At 35.4% G+C, this 24986-nt stretch overlaps 3 protein-coding genes across 12 annotated transcripts in view; 2 read left to right on the forward strand and 1 right to left on the reverse strand.

The window, feature by feature from the left end:
* The first annotated feature begins 9979 nt into the window (after positions 1–9979).
* On the forward strand, positions 9980–10980 carry LOC126696432 (glutathione S-transferase T3-like). Its single transcript, XM_050393181.1, has 2 exons — positions 9980–10306; positions 10396–10980. Exons 1-2 carry the CDS (start codon positions 9980–9982, stop codon positions 10978–10980), a joined length of 912 nt encoding a protein of 303 aa, XP_050249138.1.
* A 1722-nt stretch (positions 10981–12702) lies between these two features.
* LOC126696441 (uncharacterized) lies at positions 12703–14009 on the reverse strand. Its single transcript, XM_050393187.1, has 2 exons — positions 13373–14009; positions 12703–13238 (listed from the first exon to the last, which is right to left on the reverse strand). The coding sequence occupies exons 1-2, from the start codon at positions 14007–14009 to the stop codon at positions 12703–12705; spliced, it is 1173 nt and encodes a 390-aa protein (XP_050249144.1).
* A 755-nt stretch (positions 14010–14764) lies between these two features.
* The window catches only part of LOC126712972 (pentatricopeptide repeat-containing protein At4g32450, mitochondrial-like), a 68714-nt gene continuing 58492 nt past the window's right edge, over positions 14765–24986 (forward strand). For 4 of the 10 annotated variants that reach the window (XR_007651228.1, XR_007651223.1, XR_007651230.1 and 1 more), the window contains exons 1-2: positions 14766–17271; positions 19257–19345. Coding sequence is in view for 1 of the 10 variants with exons in the window: in XM_050412541.1 (XP_050268498.1) it covers positions 15076–17256 (2181 nt within the window). In the remaining 9 variants the exon portion in view is untranslated. Of the gene's footprint in view, positions 17272–19256; positions 19346–19533; positions 20009–24986 lie in introns of those variants that run through there. The other 6 variants (XR_007651226.1, XR_007651227.1, XR_007651224.1 and 3 more) reach the window with 5 other exon arrangements.

The raw sequence follows: 24986 nt of genomic DNA on the forward strand, positions 1-24986 counted from the left end.
CTCATCCTAAATTTTTCTTACTTCCTTAATCATATAAAATCATTAATTAGTAAAAACCCTAATCTACCTTCCACAAACCATCAACACAACTCAAAGCTTCTTAAAATAGCATATATATATATATATATATATATATATATAGACTTACATGAAAGGGTTTCCCTTTCCTAGGCTGGACCAGAAAATATGAGAGGTAGAGAGCTTGGGAGAGTTGAAATAAGCTTCCTTCTTGCTGCTGGACTTTCTGTCTGAGGCAGCCAGCAAAATGAGCTAAGGGGAAGACTTTTGGGTGGGGTTTTGTCTTTCTTTTGGTGTGTGAACCGGTGGACTTGAGAGGAAGACTCAAGGGAGCTTCCTAGCACTTTCCTTGGGAGAAAAGAGTGTAAAGTGGGTGAGAATTCTGATTTGTGTACCCGTGGAAGTGGAGAGCAAGAGAGTTTATGGGATATCTTAGAGCTTGAGAAAGTCAAAGAAAAGAGTAGGTGGAGCTTGCTCATTGCATGTCCAAGTCTTGGTCTTTGGGGCTTATCAACATGCATAGTTCTTTGGCTTTGCATGTGTTGGATTTCAATTGGTTGCATGTGAGTGAAATTTCCACTGGACACATCTGGTGGGATGTTTGTGATTGTATTGATTGCCAAGAAGAAGAGATGTTTGAGGTAGATCCTTCGCAAAGAAAGAAGAAATCTTTCCAGCAAAAACTTAAAGAAAGATATGAGGCAGGAGATCCAGAAGTTGACCTTCTTGGATAACCATCTGGAAAATTTGACTATTATGTTATTTACCCTAGAACTAGAAAACAAACCCTTCCCTCCTTTCCTTCTTGCAAAGAAAATCTAAACCAGCACCAGAAACCTTCATTGATCCCATATTACCAAAAGGTCCTTCCACAAATACCAAAATACCAGTCACTCCCTACTGCTCAAATACATAACCCACCATCTTGTTATATGTTTGACCAAGCCTCACCTTCCTATTCTCAGAACTTTCCTCCACTAGAAAGTTTTGATCATCCCCAAACCAATACCAAACATATCTGGAAAATCAAAAACCCTATCGGAACCAATCCAGATGGAACCAAAAAACAAGTCTCTTCTGCAGAAGTAGCCTTAAACTGGCAAGCAGAAAATGCTGTGGCTCAAAATAAAGTCCTCTCAAAGATACTTGATAATCAGCAAAAGATGGCAGAGGTGGTTACTCACACCTTCTCAGCCTCAAACGCTTTGGTCCAAGACTTGAAGAAAAAGATTAAAACTATTGAACAGGAGTTGGCCACAATTACATCCACAGTCAAAGACATGTCTGTTTCTTTTCCTCTCATTGGACAAAAAGAAAAAGAAAGGAAGCAGTTGCTGCTACAGCTTCAATCTATGGAAAGATCCCAGAAAGAACCCACTCTCACTCCTCCCATACATGTCCAAACACCTCTCCAGCCACGACAATCACTATACAAAGACTTGACGGTACCACCGACCTCCCCATTTTCACCAACTTCTCCTTACCAAAATCTCCAGCCACTGGTTATAACACATCCTGACTACAATCCCTTCAAATCAAGTGGAATCTTTCCGGCCATCACATATTCTACCTTACCAGAGTCCCAAAATAAAACACAAAATGAGTCCTCCCCAATAAAAAGGGACAAAGAACCATTATACCAACCTCCAGATCCAACCATAGGAGCCTCTTCAAAACCCCCAGACATGAATATGTTAGCCATAAATCCTGATCCCCCAAACCCAATTTCTTCATTTCTCAGAACTCTCACCCTTGAAGATCCCAAAGAACCCTTTGTGCTTCCTATAATAGAAGACTCAGACTTAGACTTGTCTGGTCTTGGTTTGGAGGAAATTTTCATGACTGATCCAAAAGAAGGAGAGTGAAGAAAAGAAGAAAGAATCCCTGTAAGATGTCCACCAGCATATCCAATGTAAAAAAGTTGTTAAGTCTAATAATATCCTTAAGTTTGCTGTATTTAGTTCTGTGTTCCATTCCTTATTTTCGTGTAATCTTTTATCTCTTCTTAGTTGTATATTTTGTAAACCAATTTTCATAATCTTCTTACACCCTCTTTCAATCTTCCCTCTAGCTCCTGTTTCGTTTTTGTTCTTTTGACCTAATCTGTGAAACAATGGCATTTGGAGTTTGAAGTTCAGCTATGCACCAGGAGTACATATTAAAAAACTCATCATGCCATTTAGAGGGAGGAACATTATCAAGGGTAAACAAATGTTTTGAATTTGTAGTTGGTGAGTAAGACAATCTGATTTGGTGATCTGGGACAAAAGGTGGTGGAGAAAAGATTGGTGGCGGAGATGAAGGCCTTTGGGGACGGAGAACATCATCTTCCTCTTCTTCTTTTGGATCAGTCATGAATATTTCCTCCAAACCAAGACCAGACAAGTCTAAGTTTGAGTCTTCTATTATAGGAAGCACAAAGGGTTCTTTGGGATCTTCAAGGGTGAGAGTTCTGAGAAATGAAGAAATTGGGTTTGGGGGATCAGGATTTATGGCTAACATATTCATGTCTGGGGGTTTTGAAGAGGCTCCTATGGTTGGATCTGGAGGTTGGTATAATGGTTCTTTGTCCCTTTTTATTGGGGAGGACTCATTTTGTGTTTTATTTTGGGACTCTAGTAAGGTAGAATATGTGATGGCCGGAAAGATTCCACTTGGTTTGAAGGGATTGTAGTCACGATGTGTTATAACCAGTGGCTGGAGATTTTGGTAAGGAGAAGTTGGTGAAAATGGGGAGGTCGGTGGTACCGTCAAGTCTTTGTATGGTGATTGTCGTGGCTGGAGAGGTGTTTGGACATGTATGGGAGGAGTGAGAGTGGGTTCTTTCTGGGATCTTTCCATAGATTGAAGCTGTAGCAGCAACTGCTTCCTTTCTTTTTCTTTTTGTCCAATGAGAGGAAAAGAAACAGACAAGTCTTTGACTGTGGATGTAATTGTGGCCAACTCCTGTTCAATAGTTTTAATCTTTTTCTTCAAGTCTTGGACCAAAGCGTTTGAGGCTGAGAAGGTGTGAGTAACCACCTCTGCCATCTTTTGCTGATTATCAAGTATCTTTGAGAGGACTTTATTTTGAGCCACAACATTTTCTGCTTGCCAGTTTAAGGTTGCTTCTGCAGAAGAGACTTGTTTTTTGGTTCCATCTGGATTGGTTCCGACAGGGTTTTTGATTTTCCAGATATGTTTGGTATTGGTTTAGGGATGATCAAAACTTTCTAGTGGAGGAAAGTTCTGAGAATAGGAAGGTGAGGCTTGGTCAAACATATAACAAGATGGTGGGTTATGTATTTGAGTAGTAGGGAGTGACTGGTATTTTGGTATTTGTGGAAGGACCTTTTGGTAATATGGGATCAATGAAGGTTTCTGGTGCTGGTTTAGATTTTCTTTGCAAGAAGGAAAGGAGGGAAGGGTTTGTTTTCTGGTTCTAGGGTAAAGAACATAATAGTCAAATTTTCCAGATGGTTATCCAAGAAGGTCAACTTCTGGATCTCCTGCCTCATATCTTTCTTTAAGTTTTTGCTGGAAAGATTTCTTCTTTCTTTGCGAAGGATCTGCCTCAAACATCTCTTCTTCTTAGCAATCAATACAATCACAAACATCCCACTAGATGTGTCCAGTGGATGATTTTCCTTCATAGCAAGGCTTCCCATCTTCCCGAAATCCTTGGATCTCAAGGCCATCTTCTTTAACATACGAGACTGGTTGGAGCATAGCAATCTGTGTTGGAAAGACTGTTACATCTTTCTTTTCTGAAGGAGCTGTCAGGAATTTTATCTCTACTTCCCCATTCTCTTTTTTGATAAAAAGAGGAGTCTTTGATTGAATTGGTTTAGCCGCCTGATGAAGCATCTCATATTTCATAATCCATGACTCTGGAAAAAGAGAAGTCATCTGCTCTCTATTGAGTTGTCTTGGAACAAACGTACACATAGGCGTCATTCCAAGATCCACTTGAATTAATAAGGCATCATTAGATTAAGCCATATCCGGAACCGCCATGTCGAAAGCATGATTCTGTAGTCTATAGGCAAGCTGGTAGTGAAGGGTGGCAGCAAATGTGTCTTGCACCTGGGAGGCTCCTGTAATTTGGACCTGTACCTTAAGAGCATCACAAAGATGGGGATCTTTAAGGGACATATTAAAATTAGGGAAAAGTGTAACAAAGAATCTGCATTTTGATATTCCAAGAATCTGGAATCAAGAAGTGAAATTCTAGAGACTACTGGGAGTCCTTTTCTTCCATGGAAAGTTAATGCCAACCTAACTGCTCCAAAATGAAGATGGGTATATCCTTGTTTCTGCCATGGGATTATAAACTCTCTAGGAAGGGCAAGGGTAATGAAGTTTTCTGTTTCACTTGCTGGGATGTTATACTGTTCAAACTTGGAGGCTTGGACATATTCTTTTACTGTAGAAGGTTGAGAAGGGCCTAGAAATTTTTTTATGGATTTTTTAAAAGAGACTTGGGGTTTATCAAATACTGTATAAGGATTTACAATGGGAAAGTCGGTAATAGGGATTTTACTATCTTCAGGAACATGGGAAATCTCATACAAGTAATCTAACCTATTTGCAGTGGATTTTCGAAGGGAAAGATCAAAAGTAGGTTTAGTGGTATCAATGACTTCTAAAGATGAACTTGCCATGATAGTTTCTTTCAGATAGAACTATTTACCAAAAACCTAACAGGACTAAGATGCCAATTTTAGGCTGAAACGTCCACAAGGTTACTATTGGAGAAGCAGATTCTTTAAAATCTTTAAGAGCAAACCCCTTAGTGTTCTATTTGATTATCAAATCCAGTGTTCTGATGTGATTAATACATAGGATCCACAAATTGTGGCAACTGTAAATCACAGAGCATACTAATCAGGACAATAATCAAATATACTAATCAAAGGAGAATGAAACTAATCACGAGCTCTGATACCAGCTATTGGGTCAAAAGAACAAAAACGAAACAGAAGGGCATAACAGTCCATTGATAGTGGTGATCAGGGATACAAAACAGGCGAAAACACTGTTTTAGTCCTTATATTTTGGGGTTATAGTCAATTTGGTCCCTACATTTTAGTAGCAGTCAATTTGGTCCCTGTTATTTTCAAGTTGCAGTCAATTTGGTTCCTACTGTTAACTCACTAACGGAAAATATCTACGTGACAAATGGTTTGCATTGTTGATGCACACGTGGCTAACATAATAATATAATATTAAAAAAGCCACCTAAGCATTTTAATTTAAAACATTAATTGAAAGAACAAAAATAAAGAAAATGATTTTTTTAAAAATAAAACTTGAATTTCTTTTATTTTCTTTTCCATCTTGCACTTTCTGAGATACCAAACACAATAACCAGCAACACCACAATCTAAAACCAAACAATATAAACTTCTCTGCCTCTCTGTCTCGTTCACTCTCACACATACACACAGAAATCCAATCTATTTTCAATAATATAAGCTTCCCTACCTCTCTCTCTCTCATTCCCTCTCATACATACGCAGCAGAAATCCAAATATTTATTTCCAATAACCATGGCTGAGCATGGTGGAGCAAGAACAGACATCATTGACTTCGTGCGAGGCTTTGGCAGTAGATGTAAAAGGGGAATAGCAGATGCAGAGGACGCCGTCGTGGGCGATGCAAGGAGGAGGAGTGTGTCTCGTCTGTTCGATATTGGCGGTAGGGATACGGTTCTAGGCCTTGCTATTTTGAATGTTTTGTTGGATTGGAAATGAAAAGCTGATTTCCGTGGTTGAGGATTTCAGTCTTGGGTGGTTCAACCTTCAATGGTTTGGATGTTGATGGTGGCTGTAAATGGTCGAATCTGACTGTGGTGGTTTTGATGGTTGTGTGAAGTTGCTTGGAAATTAGATAAAAAGAGAGAACTGTAAAAAAAAAAAAAAAAATTGAGTTTTAATAACTGTTTGATTATTGTTTAGTTTTAGATTGTTGTGTTGCTGGAAATTATGGTTAGTAGCTAAGAAAATGTTTTAAGAATACAATAAAAAAAAAAATATATATATATATATATATATATATATATTGAGGATTTTTCTAAAAAATAATCATTTTTTTGCTTTCAATTAATATTTTCATTTTTTTCGGGGGTTTTATTTTAATTAAAATGCTTAGGTGGCTTTTTAAATATTTAATATTATATTATTATGTTAGCCACGTGTGCGCCAACCATGCAAACAGTTTGCCACGTAGATATTTTCCGTTAGTGAGTTAACGGTAGGGATCAAATTGACTACAACTTGAAAATAACAAGGGCCAAATTGACCGTTACTAAAATGTAGGGACCAAATTGACTGTGAGCCCAAAATGTAGGGACCACAATAGTATTTTTGCCATATATATATATATATATATATAAAAGGGGTAAATTTCCAAAAATACCCGAGGTTTGGGTTAATCACAGTTAGAGCATTCACATTAGCTCTTGTATAATTGTGTATAAATGTGTAAAATACACATTTGGACCATTTTTACACATTTTGAAGCAAAAAATACACTACATCAGTCTTTGTTTAGAGCATTCACATCAGCTCTTGTATAATTGTGTATAAATGTGTAAAATACACATTTGGACCATTTTTACACATTTTGAAGCAAAAAATACACTACATCAGTCTTTGTAAAATCATCTAAACTCGTGTATAATTTTGGACGAGCTACAGTACCCGTGTAAATTTACACGGGCACTGTAGCTCGTTTATAACTTAAAATAATATTATATGTACAGAAACTCATTTTCGCTCTTTTTTTCTCTCTCATCTCACTGAGCACACCAACGCCTCTCTCACTCTCAGCTTCCCTCTCCCTCTTGAGTTCTTCCTCTCATATTCTTTTGCTCATTCTCATCACCGAATTCTTTGGCTCATTCTCATCACCATGGGAAATAAAATGTGATCGGTTGAGGAGTTTTGCAGTTCCGGTGAGGAGGGTGGATCATTGGGTTGACGGAATCTTCTCTATTGACAGACGTTGGGGCTGATTTCTCTAAAAAAGGTATGGGTTTTTCTCATTGAGATTTTAGAGTTTTTTGGTTTCAATCAAGATTCTTGGGAGTTTCTCTAAACTAATTTTTTTGGGGGTTTCTTGTTTCAAATTTTTTCTGGTTTGGGGTTTTTTTTATGGATTCTTCGGAGCACACCCGAAGTTATTTTTGAGAGCTGGTGTGCTGTTTTAGTACCTCCATGGGATAGTTCTACATAAACGAGTTTTAATTTATGAACTTTGTTCTTGATAGGTCAAAAAAGTTTCAATCTATGTTTTAATTTATGAACTTTGCTCTGTTTGATGTTCATAGTTACAGAGTTCTAGCTGATTTACTGTGTGGATATTTGGTTGTTAGCTTTATTGCCGTGATTACCTTGTATTTGGTTAGTTAGTTGCTGAGATTTTGTGCTTGGTCAGTGTGTATGTATAATTGGACTTGGCTGTGTAGTTTAGCTGGTTTTGTCAAGTTGTTGTTTGGGGTAGCTTGCCCTGTATTGTAGCCTTTGGCTGGTTTGAGAATAGAAAGAGATGAGGGCTTCTTTGTCCAAGTTCTTTAGTAGTTTTTCTTTTACTACATTTTCAGATTATGTATATATCACATGCTTATAGTCATAGATAAAGATAATTCCAAGACATGCCAGTTCTCGTTGGTTTAGGTGGTAGTGGAGCTTTAATTGAGATATGCAACAAAAAGTCTCTGATTGTTCTTCTTGAATGAACACTCTGATGACTTGAGAGACTTTCAAAAAAAGACAAGTGAATACTAAACAGTGATTGTTAATTGATTTATTAATTTTGGGACCCCCTTTGGGGGGTGGTTATGGTGATAGATTGAATGAAATTCTCAACCCCTAAAGTTTGAAATAATCAAATCTTTAAGTTAGGTAACTGAATTTGAAAGCTCTTTCAAAAGGGTCAACCTCAACCTCAACTGCAAAAGTCTTAGTAACAACTACTTCCATGCCGGTAAACATCTGTCTCTCTCAAAATTCCTAGAACTGCAGATCATAAGGAATTTAGTACATAAGGTAGTCTAGAGATGTCTGCTGTGTTAAGCTATATGATATTAATTTCAATTTACAAATATTGGAGACACATTATTTATTCCCTTGGTGATTTTTTCTGTTTATTACTGTTCTCCATTTATAAGGATCAATGTTCTCTGTGGATAACTGGTTCAAAACCTAGGCTTAAGGCATGGAAAAATGAAATTCAGACAAATGAAATTCCTAGATGGCATAAGCAAAATGGCTTAGCAAGGCTAAGCTAAAGCACAGAGAAAGACAGCAACTTAGACAGACAGAGCTGCCCCTTTCTCTTTCTCTTCATTTCTCAAACTTTGTCTACTCTTCTTCTTCTTTTGTATTTCTATCTCTCCACTTCACAAAAGCTCCCACCAACAATTAGTCAACTTTTCAACCTCCCAAAAGGTAACGATCTCTCTTACTCTCTCAAACTTTTGTTTCAAGTTTGAAGCTTTTTTTTTGATCCGATGATTATGTTCAATTTCAAGCCCAAGTAACACATGCACATGCATCTACTTCTTACTCTTATGAGTTTTATTTTGCTAAAAAACTGTGATTTGTTTTCAACAATGTGTACATAACCTTAATGTTGGTGTTGGTACTGTTTGTTCACAGAAGTTGCAGCTTTTAGGCTCAGACTTCTATGCTAATATGAAATAGAGAGTTGGGTGTTCTTTAGATTTTGGAGAAGTGGGGGGTATTTACTATTTTTGTGAGGGTATATAGTGTTGTTTGGTTAAAAGGGGTTGTAATGGAAGGAGGGTAAATATGTTGGTATTGAATAAGCTTTAGTGGGAAGTAGGAAGTGGGAACACTATACAAATATTTATAGTGTTGTATCTAGAATGTCATCTTGTTTTGAGTTTTGTGACCTCCATTTTATTTTTAATGAGTAGAATATGATAATATGGCATCTCATCTTAGATACAGCCTAATAAACTACTCATTTTCCCCAACCAAAAAGAAAGCCATATAAATGCTGTGGAACAGGACAAAGAAGACTAACCCTTAATAGAATCAGTATTAGCACTAAGTAGCTGCAGCTAGAAGCACCCACCAACACGGAGATGGCGATTAGGAGCTCCCTACAGTGTCCAATCTTCAATTGATTTAACCAAAAATAGATCACTGGAAGTTTTTTTTTTATTTTTTAATTTTATACTAAATAGTTGTTTCTCTAATTGGTTGCTTGTATGGAAAATAAAAGGAATTTAAGTTTGGAAGAGAAGAAAGTTTGGAATAAAAAGAAAAATATTCATAAAGAAAAGATGTAATATGTACATTTCAATATAGGAAGGAATTTAGCATTTTTGTCTGTGAATTTAGCATTTGATATAAACATTTTAGTACCATGCATTCTTTATTGTATTCTTTTAAATTTCATTCTTACACATGGATTTTGCTAAAATTTATTTGCAATATGGCGGCTGCCCAAGTACTTATTAAAAAAAAAAAAAAATGATGCCTAGCAAGTTAGAATTCCATGTGGGTTTTATCTTGTGTTTGAGGTTTGAGGTTTGAGGTTGAATACTTATTATTTCTATGGTTGAATTCCATGCTCTCAATTCTGTTGCTTTGAGGTTTGATTTTCTTGTGTTTGTACATGAATTGGTCAATGAATTAGACCATAAGGGTGCTTGGTTATGAATTAGACCATAAGGGTGCTTCATCTATGCTTGGTTGTGATTGCTTGGTTGTGGTTGAATTCCATGCTCTCAATGCCTTTTCTTTTTTGTTTTCAATTTTGTTGCTTATTAGTGCTGCTTCTAAATTACTTTAGTGTTTGTTAGGTGATGGACTCACAAAATCAAAATCCCTTCTTCCTTGACATTTTACAAGACAATAAACAAGGTTTTGAGTCTTTTGACAGCAGTAATTTGATGTCCACTCCGCATTCAGACGTCAATGTCCATCAATCTCCACCCCAAGTTGAAATGGGACAATCTATACCCCCTATTGCAAAAAAATCAACTACTAAGAGAGGTCGTCAACGGGGAATCAACTTCACCATAGATGAAGACATTAAGCTAGTGTCGGCGTGGCTTAATGTTAGCTTAGATGCCGTGACATCGACGGATAAAAAACACACAACATTTTGGGAGAGAATTTGGTCTACCTTCCACAATGACAAGAAATTTAACCGCACTAAGGATTCTTTAAATAGTCGGTGGTCAACAATTCAAAAGGAGACCAACAAGTTCTGTGGATGCTTGGCCCAAATTGAGAACTGGAATGAAAGCGGTAAAACTGAGCATGACAAGGTATTTAAACTCAACATTTAATATGTATTGTACATCAAAACACTTTTAGTTTTATGATTCTTATGTTTTTTAATTTTTTACTTTTGTAGATTGAAGATGCAAAAACTATGTATCAAGTTAATTGCAAAAATGCATTTCAATTGGAGCATTGTTGGAGAATTTTGAGGAACGAAGCTAAGTGGTTGGTTCTAAGAGATAGTTTGAAGGCCCGCACAAGACAACCAGCCACACGACCAGCCACACAATCCTTTGCAAGCTCAATAAATGTAGATGAAGATAATGAAGAGATGAACTCCGACGAAACCTTGGAGAGACTTATAGGCAAGAAGGCCGAAAATGAGAAATTAAAGAAAAGAAAGAATTGTGATGACGTGATCCCAACACTTTCCTCCCAATTAGACGAAATCAAGGAAGAAAAGAGAAGAATGCATGAGGAGAAAAAGGAAAGTATGCGCATTGCATTAGAAGAACGAAGAGAGGCAATGCGCATTGCATCCGAAGAACGAAGAGAGTTGATTCGTATCAAGGAAGAGAAGAATGAAGTAGAAAAGAGGAAAATGGAAGATGAACTTATGATGAAAGATACAAGAACTATGAATCCTGAGCAAAAAGAATACATTCGTCTACGTCGTTTGGAAATCTTGGAGAGGTTAAGGTCTAAATATGCATCATAATGGAATATTATTATTGACAACCAATTTTTTGTATATTGCAAAGATACTAGCACATAATTTTTTGTAGTCTTTACTTGTGCAAGGAAATAGATGCAATGTTGTAAATTTTGTATTGTGCTGGTTGTACTTGCTGATTTTATTGGTTGTAAATGTTATTTGAATGAAAATATGCTATTTTATTGGTTGCTGATTTTATTAGTTGTATATGCTATTTTTCTGCACTTTCTCAACAGGTGGCTGTACTTGCATTGTGTCATTTTTCTGCATAATGTGATTTTTCTGCATAATTATTTTTCTGCATAGTGTTATTTTTCTGCATAGTGTCATTTTTCTGCATAGTGTTATTGTTCTGCAGTGTTGTTTTTCTGCATACTGTGATTTTTCTGCATAATGTGATTTTCTGCATAATGTGATTTTTCTGCATAATTATTTTTCTGCATAGTGTTATTTTTCTGCATAGTGTCATTTTCCTGCATAGTGTTATTGTTCTGCAGTGTTATTTTTCTGCATACTGTCATTTTTCTGCATAATGTGATTTTTCTGCATAATTATTTTTCTGCATAGTGTCATTTTTCTGCATAGTGTTATTGTTCTGCAGTGTTATTTTTCTGCATACTGTCATTTTTCTGCATAATGTGATTTTTCTGCATAATTATTTTTCTGCATAGTGTTATTTTTCTGCATAGTGTCATTTTTCTGCATAGTGTTATTGTTCTGCAGTGTTATTTTTCTGCATACTGTCATTTTTCTGCATAATGTGATTTTTCTGCATAATGTGATTTTTCTGCATAATTATTTTTCTGCATAGTGTTATTTTTCTGCATAGTATCATTTTTCTGCATAGTGTTATTGTTCTGCAGTGTTATTTTTCTGCATAATGTGATTTTTCTGCATAATTATTTTTCTGCATAGTGTTATTTTTCTGCATAGTGTTATTGTTCTGCAGTGTTATTTTTCTGCATACTGTCATTTTTTTGCATAATGTGATTTTTCTGCATAATTATTTTTCTGCATAGTGTTATTTTTCTGCATAGTGTCATTTTTTTGCATAGTGTTATTGTTCTGCAGTGTTATTTTTCTGCATACTGTCATTTTTCTGCATAATGTGATTTTTCTGCATAATTATTTTTCTGCATAGTGTTATTTTTCTGCATAGTGTCATTTTTCTGCATAGTGTTATTGTTCTGCAGTGTTATTTTTCTGCATACTGTCATTTTTCTGCATAATGTGATTTTTCTGCATAATGTGATTTTTCTGCATAATTATTTTTCTGCATAGTGTTATTGTTCTGCAGTATTATTTTTCTGCATACTATCATTTTTCTGAATAATGTGATTTTTCTGCATAATTATTTTTCTGCATAGTATCATTTTTCTGCATACTGTTATTTTTCTGCATACTGTTATTTTTCTGCATAATTATTTTTCTGCGTAGTGTTATTTTTCTGCATAGTGTTATTTTTCTGCATAGTGTCACTTTTCTGCATAGTGCCATTTTTCTGCAGTGTTAAAAATGACCAATGAGCAGGATAGTATCTAGTGTAAGTTTACAACTAAACTTGAGTTGACAAACTTACCTAAGGGTTTGTCAACTTATATAGGGCTTTTTGTTGTCTCAATTTTTTGGAAACTTAGTAATATTAAACTTAGAAAATTTCAAATTCCAACGAAGGTTCACATTAAATAAAAGTAGTAATGCTTAGAAATTTAGAATTACAAATTCCTACGACTGGCCTTGTAGTTGCCATAGATGCTCAACGAGATCTGCTTGAAGTTGAGAATGAATTCCTCTATCTCTAATGGAATTATGACGTTCAATGAACTGCATAAGGTTACAAGTGGGATTATGTGACACCGGTTCGGGTCCATTATCGTTGATTTGATCATAATCAAAGTCATTTGCTCCAAGGTAAGTATGTCGTTCATTTTCAACGATCATATTATGCAATATTATACATGCTATCATAATGTCCTTAAGCGTTTCAAGATGGAAAAAACGTGCAGGCCCACGCACAATTGCAAATCGCGCTTGAAGTACTCCAAATGCACGTTCGACATCCTTCCTGACCGCCTCTTGTGCAGAAGCAAAATGTTGTCTTTTACGGTCTTGTGGTGCTGGAATTGTTTTGACAAATGTTGCCCATGATGGATATATACCATCTGCAAGATAGTACCCCATCGAATAGTTATTACCATTTATCGAGTAATTAACTGGAGGAGCACGCCCTTCAGCAAGCTCAGAAAATACAGAAGACCGCTCTAGGACATTGATGTCATTGTGAGACCCCGGTAACCAAAAAATGCATGCCATATCCAAAGGTCATATGACGCTACGATTTCCAAAATTATCGTTGGATCACGTGTATGACCAATATATTGACCTTTCCACTTACTTGGACAATTCTTCCATTTCCAATGCATGCAGTCGATGCTCCCTAGCATTCCTGGAAATCCACGATGTTGGCCAACTGCTAATAACCTTGCAATGTCATTGTTGTTTGGTGACCTCAAGTACTCTTCAGAAAAGATTGAAACTACCGCTTTAACAAATTTTTTTAAGCTTTTTATTGTAGTGGTTTCTCCAATCCTTATGTATTCATCCATGAAATCAGCCGACACTCCATAAGTAAGCATTCTGATTGCAGCGGTCATCTTTTGAAGGGAAGACAACCCGAGTGTGTTAGCCGCATTTCTTTTTTGAACAAAGTATGGTTCAGTAGCTTCAACTCTTGAATGGATACGTAGAAAAAGAGAACGACTCATTCGAAACCTCCTTCGAAATACATTAGGAGGATACACTGGTGTTTCAGCAAAATAATCATGGAAAAGCCTATCATGACCTTGCAAAGGATTACGCCAGATAAACCTGCGAGGTTGAACTGAATGACGACGTGATGTTGATGCTCCTTCATTCTTTAATTCTTCTATGGCAATAGCTAGAGTAAGTTCCGTCTCATCATCATCAGAAGATGAGTCAAATGGAGGCTCATCATTTGGAAAAATAAAATCAATGTCATAATGGAAATCCATTAAGAGAGAACAAAAACCGAATGGAATAGATAATTTTGTAGAAGTGGGTGGAAATTAGAGAGAAAATGGTCATATTTATAGAGCAAGAATGTGACTTGAGTTTGAATTTCAAAAATTTGACCTTTAGGTTTGAATTTACCATTGGGTTTAAAGTTAAAAAATATGACTTTTAGGTTTGAATTTACCATTGGGTTTAAAGTTAAAAAATATGACCTTTAGGTTTGAATTTACAATTTGGTTTAAAGTTAAAAAAAATATGACCTTTAGGTTTGAATATATCATTTGGTTTAAAGTTAAAAAAAAAAAAAAAAGACCTTTAGGTTTGAATATATCATTGGGTTTAAAGTTAAAAAAAATATGATCTTTAGGTTTGAATTTACCATTGGGTTTAAAGTTAAAAAATATGACCTTTAGGTTTGAATTTATCATTGGGTTTAAAGTTTAAAAAAATATGATCTTTAGGTTTGAATTTACCATTGGGTTTAAAGTTTAAAAAAAAAAAAAATGACCTTTAGGTTTGAATTACCACTGGATTTAAAATTAAAAAAATATGACATTTATGTTTGAATTTACCATTGGGTTTAAAGTTAGGTTTGAATTTACCGTTTGAATTTCAAAATTATGACCGGTGGATATAACAATAAAAATTATGACCGTTGGGTAAAAAAAAGTGTAACAGAGGGTTAACGGTGTTTTAAGGGTTTTTTTTTTTTTTTTTTTTTTTTTTTTTTTTTTTTGTCTTTTAAGGGCTAAATTGGTCATTTTAAAATATCTTGGACCTAACTGTCATTCATCCAAACCTCAAGAATGTTTGCTGGAATTTACCCTAAAAAAAACACCAACAAATAAAAGCCCAAGGCATGTTTTTCAAATATCAACAGATGGCCCAACCCGTTTTTAGCCCAACAGGGTTTAACGTTATAAAGTGACTTGGTTTGGTTCTCCAGTAACACAGTTCAACTCCAGCATCTCTCCCTGAAATTCTCTCTTTGTAACAGTAATTAGAAGAACTCCCTCACTCTCTCATTTTGAAGTATTTACTAAAGCAATAGTCTGGGAACCGTAAATGTCCACTAAGCGAGCTGCAATTCTCACAAACACAGCACTATCCAAGGTATGTTCTTCACTCAACTCCTCAAATTCAAGAAAAACCCTCACCTTCCTCAAGAATCTTAGCACTGCCGCTCAAAGATTAGATTTTGAAAACACCAATGGGTCTCAGTGCCAAGTAGATGATTATTTAGAATATCAACAAAAACATAGTGAGAGCCAAAACCCTGCAGATTTTCATCACAAATCAAACCCCAATGAGGGTTATAGAGAAAGCAATACAAACGATTTTGTAAGTTACCCAGTTGGGCAAAATGGGAGTTTTAGTGGGTTTAATGAGCAAAATGAGTTTTACCATAATTCTAGTGGGGTTTATAGGGAGAGCTTTAGAAGTACATATCTGAAGAAGCCAGCTGGGCAAAATGGAAATTTTAGAGGAAATTGTGGTCAAAATGTTGGGCAGGTGCAGCAGAACCTAACTGGGATTCATACTAATAATTTAACAAGTTTGGAGCAGAATTCAAGTGGGTTTTATAGGGAAAGCACAAGGGATGGATTTCAGAATCACTCAGTTCAGCAAAATGGGAATTTTGGTGGGAATTATGGGTATAACAATGGAGAGTTCTTGCAGAACCATAATGTATATGGGGGAAATGGACATATACAAAATTCATGTGGGTCGTCCCACAAGGGTGCTAGTGAAGTGAGGCAGAACCCATATGGGTTTGATTCCCAAGGCCTTTCAGAATCTCAGGGAAGCCTAAATGGGAACTACAGACAAAACTGTGGGCAAACTCAGCAAGCCCCAGGTGATCATAACTTGGGCAATGTTGGAATGTTTCAGCATAGCCGAAGCTCTGGACAGTATCAGCAGAACCAACATGTCGTACAATATCCGCCAAACTTGAATACTTTTCGGGGTATGACAGAGGGTTCTCAATTATCAAATAATCCAAAACAAGAGGGGAAATTTTCAGAGACACCTGAGAGTCACCAATATCCTGGTACTCTTGAGGAGCTAGATGGTTTTTGCAATGAGGGGAAAGTGAAGGAAGCTGTGGAAGTTTTAGGGTTGTTAGTTAAGCAATGTCAACCTGTGGATTTGCCCCGATATTTTCAGTTAATGTGGGAGTGTGGTGAGGCTCAATCTCTGCAGGAAGCAAAATCTGTTCATGAACACATCATAAGATCACTCTCACCACTAGAAGTGAGTACCTATAACAGAATCATAGAGATGTATGGGAAATGTGGTTCTATGGATGATGCGTTCATGGTGTTTAATGCAATGCCAACCTGCAATTTGACGTCGTGGGACACTATGATGACATGGCTTGCTAAGAATGGTCTTGGGGAGGATGCCATTAATTTGTTCACTCAGTTCAAGAAAACAGGAATGAAGCCTGATGGTCGAATGTTGATTGGTGTTTTATCTGCTTGTAGTGTTTTGGGAGACATTGATGAGGGAATGTTGCACTTTGAATCAATGATCAAGGATTATGGCATAGCCCCATCCATGGATCATTATGTGAAGGTAATAGACATGCTAGGAAGTACAGGATATCTGGATGAAGCTTTTGAGTTCATAGAAAAGATGCCATTGGAGCCAAGTGTTAATATATGGGAAACCTTGATGGATCTCTGCAGAGTTCATGGGCACATGGAGCTTGGTGATCGCTGTGCTGAGCTTGTTGAGCAGCTGGACCCCGCACGCATGAATGAGCAAACGAAGGATGGCCTTCTACCTGTAAAACCTTCAGACCTTGCAAAACAGAAAGAGAAGAAGAAACTAGCAAGTCAAAGTCTTTTAGAAGTTAGGAGCCGGGTCCATGAATATCGAGCGGGAGATAGATCTCATCCTAACACTGATAAGCTCTATGCAGAACTTAGGCATTTAAGGGAACAAATGAAGGAGGCTGGTTACATACCAGAGACTAGATTTGTGTTGCATGACATAGACCATGAATCCAAGGAGGAAGCTCTTCTTGCTCATAGTGAGAGACTTGCTATTGCCGATGGTCTCCTTAACAGTCCAGTTCGTTCACCCATTAGGATAATCAAGAATCTTCGTGTTTGTGGTGATTGCCATACAGCACTAAAGGTCATCTCAAAGATCGTTGGCAGAGAATTGATCATACGAGATGCTAAGAGGTTCCACCATTTCAAAGATGGGTTGTGCTCTTGCCGGGATTATTGGTGAAAAAAGAAACTTGAGGTACTATTCTATTTTACATTAAAAATTAATAATAATAAGTTTGAAAAATATATATTTTTGGGTCTCTATTGTTTGTGGATTTTATGTTTGAATATGGTATATTCTTGTTAAGCATGTTAGCAATGTTGACTCTTATGATGTGACGTTATCTGAATTCTATTTTTGCTTTCTGTTTCCTGTTGAGATGGGATGATTGGTAAACAATAATCTAGTTGGATATTTACATCTTCAGCTCTAGTTTTTTACAGCCTCTATATGATTTATGTTTTATCATCAAATAGACAAATCTGAGTAGAGGACATATTAAAGTGTTGAAGGTATATAGCCCATGCCTGTGTGAAATCATAATCTTTTAGTGTTTGCTGTTAGTGGTGAGGTTTGAGGTGCACGTGTTATGCATGTCTAATGCCAATGGGAAGTGCTATAATTTTGCAGCAAGCTTTTACATATTTGGAAATCATAATTTAAATTGGATGTGACATATTTTACAGGTAATATTGGAGGGTAGTTTCAAGACTGTTAATTTGGATAATTGACATGCATGGGTTGGTTGTAACACGTATTCATTTGATTATCCAACTTGCCCTAACTGCATTCTACACTTGTGAAGAATCTCATATTTATGCTGTCATTGCTGTGGTCAAATAACTATAGGCACCATGCTGCATCTGTTATTAGACTTAACTAGGACTCAGATTGATATAATTTTCGCTAGCTCCTTATCCATGCAAGGCATGGGATTGAAAATGAATTAAAAGTGATGATTTAAAAATTGCTATTAAATTTGAAACATTAATTTTTAAAAGTTACTTTCAATGTATTCATTACCAAGATGTCCCCCCACCACCCCCCCCTTTTTCATCCCATTACTGCTATATTATGGCATGGCCAAGCTTGACGTGGCCATTTTGCCAAAAATGTCACTGTGGGGCATGATTGCTTTTGAACACATGAAAGACTACTTGCATACAAATTTATTTAGATAATTTTCATTATAGATATTGCAATTCATTGTTTATCCACATTCTTCAGCTGATAATTTTATCAACTAAAACAAGCCCAAACAATGTTCAAATAGTAGTATTATTAAAAAAGAAAAAGAAAAAAAGAACAGAAGTTGCCAAGAAGAACCTAATGCTGAAACTTTATGTTCAAAATGAATAAATGACTACAAAAGATGGCAATACGTTGGATGTTGGAATATCTTTTGACTTGCAAGTTCCCCTCATTTTGGGGTATCAAAGAAGTTAAGGAATCTTTGAACATTGAATGCAGTTCGATTTATATGTCAGAGGCCTAGCCACTAGATCATTTGAGCAACATGAATTGTAGACCTTATAGCTCTTTGATGACTTATTGCCTCCAATTAAAGGCTTTAATAATCTATGTATGAGAAAAGAACTCTAACTGAGGGATTTTAGAGTTACGTTATTTCCTAGATTGGAATGAGAATCAATTGAGGCCGTGAACATCTCAATATTTATAGGATTGGAACACTAATGAGTCTGGCTCAAATGTCACTTCCTCCTTCCATAATAGTGAAATGGGGAAGTGAGATTGTGGATTTGGACGTGTATGACTTACGATAAAAAATTATTGTAGAATTGGAATTTTAGTTATATTTTTAAATCTTTAGTTTATTTTTGTTGTCTAGGGAATTAACAAAAAATGAGATGGACAGTGAGATTGTGGGTTTGAAATCCATTGGATGCGCAAATAACTTACCAATAAAGAATTATTTTGTTGAATTGGAATTTTAGTTTGATTTTATTATTATTTTTTTTTTCATATGAAGATGCAATTTTTCAAAACACAGTTTTAATGGATGCTAGTTGCAGGGACATATCCTGTCTCTAATTTTTTGAAATTTAAAGATCATTGTAATCTTAGAACTTAAATGCTATTCATCTAGTATACCTCCTTTGTACTTGATTCATTATTTTTGTTGATCAATATAATTTATTATTTATTTTTTGTATTTTCAGGGAATCAACTTTTTGCAAAAATTACGGGTAAAGTTGCCTACTAACCACTTCTCCTAGACCTCATAGAAGCGAGAAGCCTTATGCATTTGGTATGACATTTTCTTTTTTCTCTTTTCTGTTATTTTGATTTCACCTTTGGTTATATATATATATATATATATATATATATATATATATATATATATATCATTGGCCTCTTCTTCTTCTTCTTCTTCTTCTTCTTCTTATTATTGTTATTTAATATATATATATATATATATATATTTTTTTTTTTTAGGGGGGAGGGGTGCTGGCCCTGCTGGGTTTGTAAGATGGAATTAGCTCAATCTCATATTCTCATGTTTGAGTCAGGTCATGCAGGTCTTGCTGTAGAGATTTCAAGGAAAAGCCATGGTGCATACTCACAGGAAACTAGTGAAGAAAAACAAACACAACTTGCTTAGAGAACTCAAAAAGTCAGCGACTAATCACTGCCCGTGATGGATGATTTTTTACTATTATCAGTGTCTTGGCTCCGTGAAGGTATGATGAGGCAAACAATTGGAAAGTGGTGCACTCTCAGCCACACTGAAGCATTATTCTTTCTAGTCCTCTGAGATAAATTTTCTGCTGTCTATGTGAACTAGCAGTAGCCATCTATATATTGTTAAAACATCAAGTTCAAATCCCCACTTATCCAAAAAAAAAAAAACAAGTTCAATCCACAATTTTGATGGTAAAGGTTGGTTGTCAACCATTATTATAGTTCTTCATGATCACAATCTTTTTTACTTTTGCAATGTGTGGGTTCTTCAATTAATTGGTTTAAAACCAGCAATTAGGCTATCTGCCTAAATGCAGGACTAGAAAATCTAGTATTGGTGTCAATAGGGATTTGCGACTGGCAGAAAGTGAAGGCTGGAAACAACTATACCACAGCTTGGGATGAGAGGGTAGTCTGCATAGCAGGACCTGTCTGATGAAACCTGACTTGCTGCTGGTTTGGGTTGTACTTGTATGTTGTGTCACAAAGATTAGTTGGGCTTAATAAATTATATCAATTTTTATCAATAAAACTGCAAAAAATTTTATTAAAATTTTATTAATATTATTTTATTGGTCATGCCAGCGTCTAACATGCTAATGGTGCATTTTGTTTGCTACATAGGCAATTTCTGTTAGTGAGATGATAGTAGGGATTAAAATGAGAACGCTTTTTTTAATTTCAGGGATTGAATCTGGTAAAAAAAAAAAAAAAAGTAGGGACCAAAACGATAATCAGCCCAAAATGTAGAGAACAAAAATATATTTTTGCCTTAATAAATAAGAGGTAGGTTTAAAAACAAATACTTGTTCTGATGCTATATCATTTTTGATCTCCATAGCATACAAAGAATATCCACACATCTATTTTTAGTTGTTTTGATGTTAATAATTTCTGATATCTAACACATGCAAAACGTGTTCACAACTTCAAGTGCTTGTTTGTTTCAGCTTTCCTAACCCAAAAAGCCCATTTTGAAACTACAAATATAATATAGGTGTTTGGTTAGGTATAAAAAGCAACTTTTTGGAAAAAGTTGCGTTTTGGGTTTGTGAAAAGCACGCGCATTCGCAGAATGGAGCTGTGAGGTGCATTTTGGAAAAGCCCGTGCGCGTTGATTTATATATCCGTTGGACTTTGTGTGCTATTACCAAATTGCCCTTCACATTTTACTGAAAATCTAACTTTACCCTTTGATAAATCAGAAAATGTTCTCAGTTCTCACGCCAGATTCCTCACTCCCCTCATCTCTCTGCTCTGCCCTTTGCCCTGAAACTCACTCATGCCATTCTCTCTTCTCTCTGCTCTGCCCTCTCCATGCTGCTACAAGCCTCTCCGTGGTAAAAGTTTCTCTTGCCTTTGTCATCCGTTGAATCTTCTTCCTTTTCTTCTTCTTTCTTCATCTTCTTCAACGTGCATTCCTCCGTATTTTATTTTATTTTTTAATTTTATTTATGTCTAATCTGATCTGAGAAATACATTTTCAAGGTAGAGTTTTGATCAACAAAATACTAAACAACACTGATTTGCTACCAAAAACCACTAAGTACCACCAGAGATTTTGAAATAGTTGTTGAAAAATTTGTAGATATGCGCATGCTTTATTTGTTCTTGCTAATGATTTATTTGTTCTCTTTTGGGTACTGAAAAAATTTGTGGGTACATGCTTTGTATTTTTTTTTTTCTTTTGTGGATGCTCTGTCTTTCTAAGTTATGTGATATTTCCATGTTCAAGTCATCTTTTAATTTATGACAAAAAATCGTCCAACCCCCTTTTCTCTGTTTAAGTCACTTTGGATTGAGATCTGATTTTTTAAGTTTAGCATGATTTGGGTCTTCTTTGGAATTGGGTATTTTAGTTTTCGTTTCAGGTTTGACTTCTTTGGAATTGGAATTAGGTATTTTAGTTCCTCTAGGGCAGTACAGATGGTAAGGTACCTTATAAATTAAGAGAACTTGTAATAGGGAACTTTATAAAGCATTCCTTTTCCTGAAGTTAACTTGATAGACATACAAGGATTTTAGTTCATCAACTTCCTTGAACTTTCTTATGTTTAGATTGAGGCAACATGATAGTTTTTTGAACAATATATTCTCTGTGCTAGATTGAGGCAGCTCCACCTTTAAGTTATTTGCAGAAAATACAGTTGTCAATGAACTATTCAAAACCAGTGGGCTGTAGTTGTAAACTTGAAGACAAAGGAAATAACAAAATATTTGTTCTGGTAATTAGAATATGTGTCAAAGATGTGCCATGGAGCCTATATGTTTTTATATTGAGGATGCAAATACATGTTAGTGTGTCACATCTTAATGTTAGGAGTGTGTAGGGGTATATGTGTGTGGGCTGCTGATGGGGAGTGCGTATGATGTTGATGAGGCATGTGTATGGGTGTGCATGGGCTGCTGATTTGGGGTGCGTCTGCTGCTGATGGGGGCATGTGTGTGCAGTTGATGAGGTGTGCATGTGCTAGTGCAGCCTGAGTGTATAATGTGTCTGTGCTTTAGATAATGGTGTATTTGATTAGCTGGCATTGTATACTTGTATTTTAGTATAGATATACTTGTATTGGTGATATGTTTACATCAGTCTTGTATGGCATTAGAGTTAGTTGATATAGTTAGTTAGTTAGAGGGAATGGGCTGGCAAGGTGGTTACACAGCTGGCTTAGAGTTAGTTATTGAGGGTTATTAGACTAGGGAGAGGTGTATGAAAAGGGGTATTAGACTAGGGAGGGGTATTAGACTAGAGTTTTAGTTATTTGATTTGTTTGTGCATGTTAGTTACCACAAAAAATCAGTCCCAGAATGCCAGCTATGTAGTATTTTTTTTGAGTTGTTCTTGTTCATGCAAGATTGCACTTTCTATCTGGGTATTTCATTCTATTATTCTTTGCTTCTTACAGCTTTTTCATTGACCTTCTAGAAAGAGTTGGCCAGTACTCCTAATTCTTTTTTAGTATTTGATTAATATAGCAGTTGACACGTATATTATTTATTATCGTATAAGTTTTTACCAGTTGATGAAAAGCAAAGTTGTTGAAGTTTCCAAGTTTATTTTTGAATTAGCTACAAGTGGGTTGGTTTGGTTTTTGTCTTTCTATTTTGTTTTTGTTTTTTAAAGAAAAAATAGTTATTGATGAAGTAGTTGAGTTTTGTACACTAGGCTCAGATGAGGGAAACCCATAACACGTTTAAAGTTTGTTGTTGGCATGTTGCTAGCTAAAAGTCAAAGCTTGGACAGTAGTCTTGTCTATAGCTTTTAACCCAAAGAAAGACCACAATGAGTGCAAAACAGATTGCTCTATCCTAGTCTTGTTTCATTTTATCACCAGATATAGTTACCAAAAAATAGAATCACCAAATATAAACTAGGATTGGTTCTGATTTTTTATTAGCAATTTGAGATTTAAGTTTCTTAAGTTTGGGAATTTACTTCAACACACATACATTTTGGTCTTTCTAAATTTGGTAGCTGAAATTTATGTGCTTCTTTTTATAATTTTGTCTTATGGGGAATTGAGTTCTGCAAGGGTACTTTTCTAGATTTGTTCTTTTCAAAGCTGGTCTTTGGGAATTTGTTTCTAAAGGCTACTGGGTATAGGAGCTTATTTCTAAAAAGATTCTCAGCAATAATTTTCAGTTGGTGTGTCAAAGTTGATCGATTTATTGTGTCTTATGGTTGCTTAACTCTATAGATGGGTAAAAACACCACTTCCAACTCCGAGGCAAACAAAACAAGAGCATTATGGGGGGATCCAAGTTGGACAACTACTTTTTGTAACCTTTGTGCGGAAGAGATTGAAGCTGGGAATAACGGATTCTTTGCTGCCTTGAGTGCCGAAGGTTAGAGCAATTTGGTAATCAAATTATGTGATGAGATCGGTCTAAACTATGATAAGGAACAATTAAAATGTAGGTGGGATGCATTAAAAGCAGATTGGAGAGTGTGGGAAAAATTGAAGAGTCTTGACACAAATTTAGGTTGGGATGCAGTGAAGGGAACAATTGATGCTAGTGATGATTGATGGGACATGAAGTTGAAGGTGAGTTGAGTATTTTATTAATATGTAGTTAATTTGAAATAGTTATGTATATTATTGTAATATGAGTGAAATGACAATTACATTTTGTAGGAAGTACCCAAAGCTTCAAAATTTTGACATAAAGGTCTACAGAATCTACAACAACTTGATAGAATGTTTAGGGATGTTGCAGCAACTGAAGCAGAATTCATGTAGTACAATTTTTTACATTTTTATGTAGTACAATTTAAATTTGGATTATTGGTATGTATTTTATTATCTTTTTACATTTTTATGTAGTACAATTTAAACTTAGATTATTGGTATATATTTTATCATCTTTTTACATTTTCATTTTGTGCTTCATGATGATGAAAATTATTTAGATTTAATTAATATTGATAAGAAGTCATTAATGATAATAACAAAGAATTATGACACTAAAAAGAACTAAACACAAACTTAGATTATTGTTATTATTATTATTATTTATTAGTTTTTTTTTAGTAAGTATATGAAGTAGTTGATTTAAGTATGAAATAAACTCTTTTATATATACATTGTCATTTTTGGTAATTTACCCTTCAAACTGCTATTTTTATAAATGCTAACCAAATACTCAATTTTTTCAAAAAATACTTTTTAACATATTTTACCAAATATTTAGTTTTAAAAATTTTTTTTTTTTTCATATTGCACTTTTTAAAAGCTTTACTTTTTCAAAAAATTCAGTTTTAAAAAGGTGAACCAAACTCACGCCAGATCTTCACCCCAAATCTGACTTCATGGTAGGCTAGTTTGAGAGCAGCCCTATTATCACTTCTCACAAAATTAAACCCACATTAATTGTCACATCCCTTATTTCCTTTCTAATGTAGATTCATGTCCCTTCGCCTTACTCTGACTCTACGTGTCTTACTTCCTTTGGCCATATTGTTGACGATGCCAGAACCTTGGCTTTGTTTTTTGACTGCTTTTCTTTTAGACATGTCCAGAGGAGTGGGAATGCTGTAGCTGACAAATTGGCAAAGCTAGCCAAGTACTCTCACAGTCGGGTTTGGTATGATGACATACCCTATGATGTGAAACAACTTGCACTAGTGGACAAAAGTTTCCGTGAAGTTTGAATAAGTTTTGTCTTGTTTCTCCAAAAAAAAAAAAAAAAAAAAAATTAAATAAATA

This window comes from Quercus robur, chromosome 2 (genome assembly GCF_932294415.1).
Source record: "Quercus robur chromosome 2, dhQueRobu3.1, whole genome shotgun sequence".
NCBI classification, from domain to species: Eukaryota; Viridiplantae; Streptophyta; class Magnoliopsida; order Fagales; family Fagaceae; genus Quercus; species Quercus robur.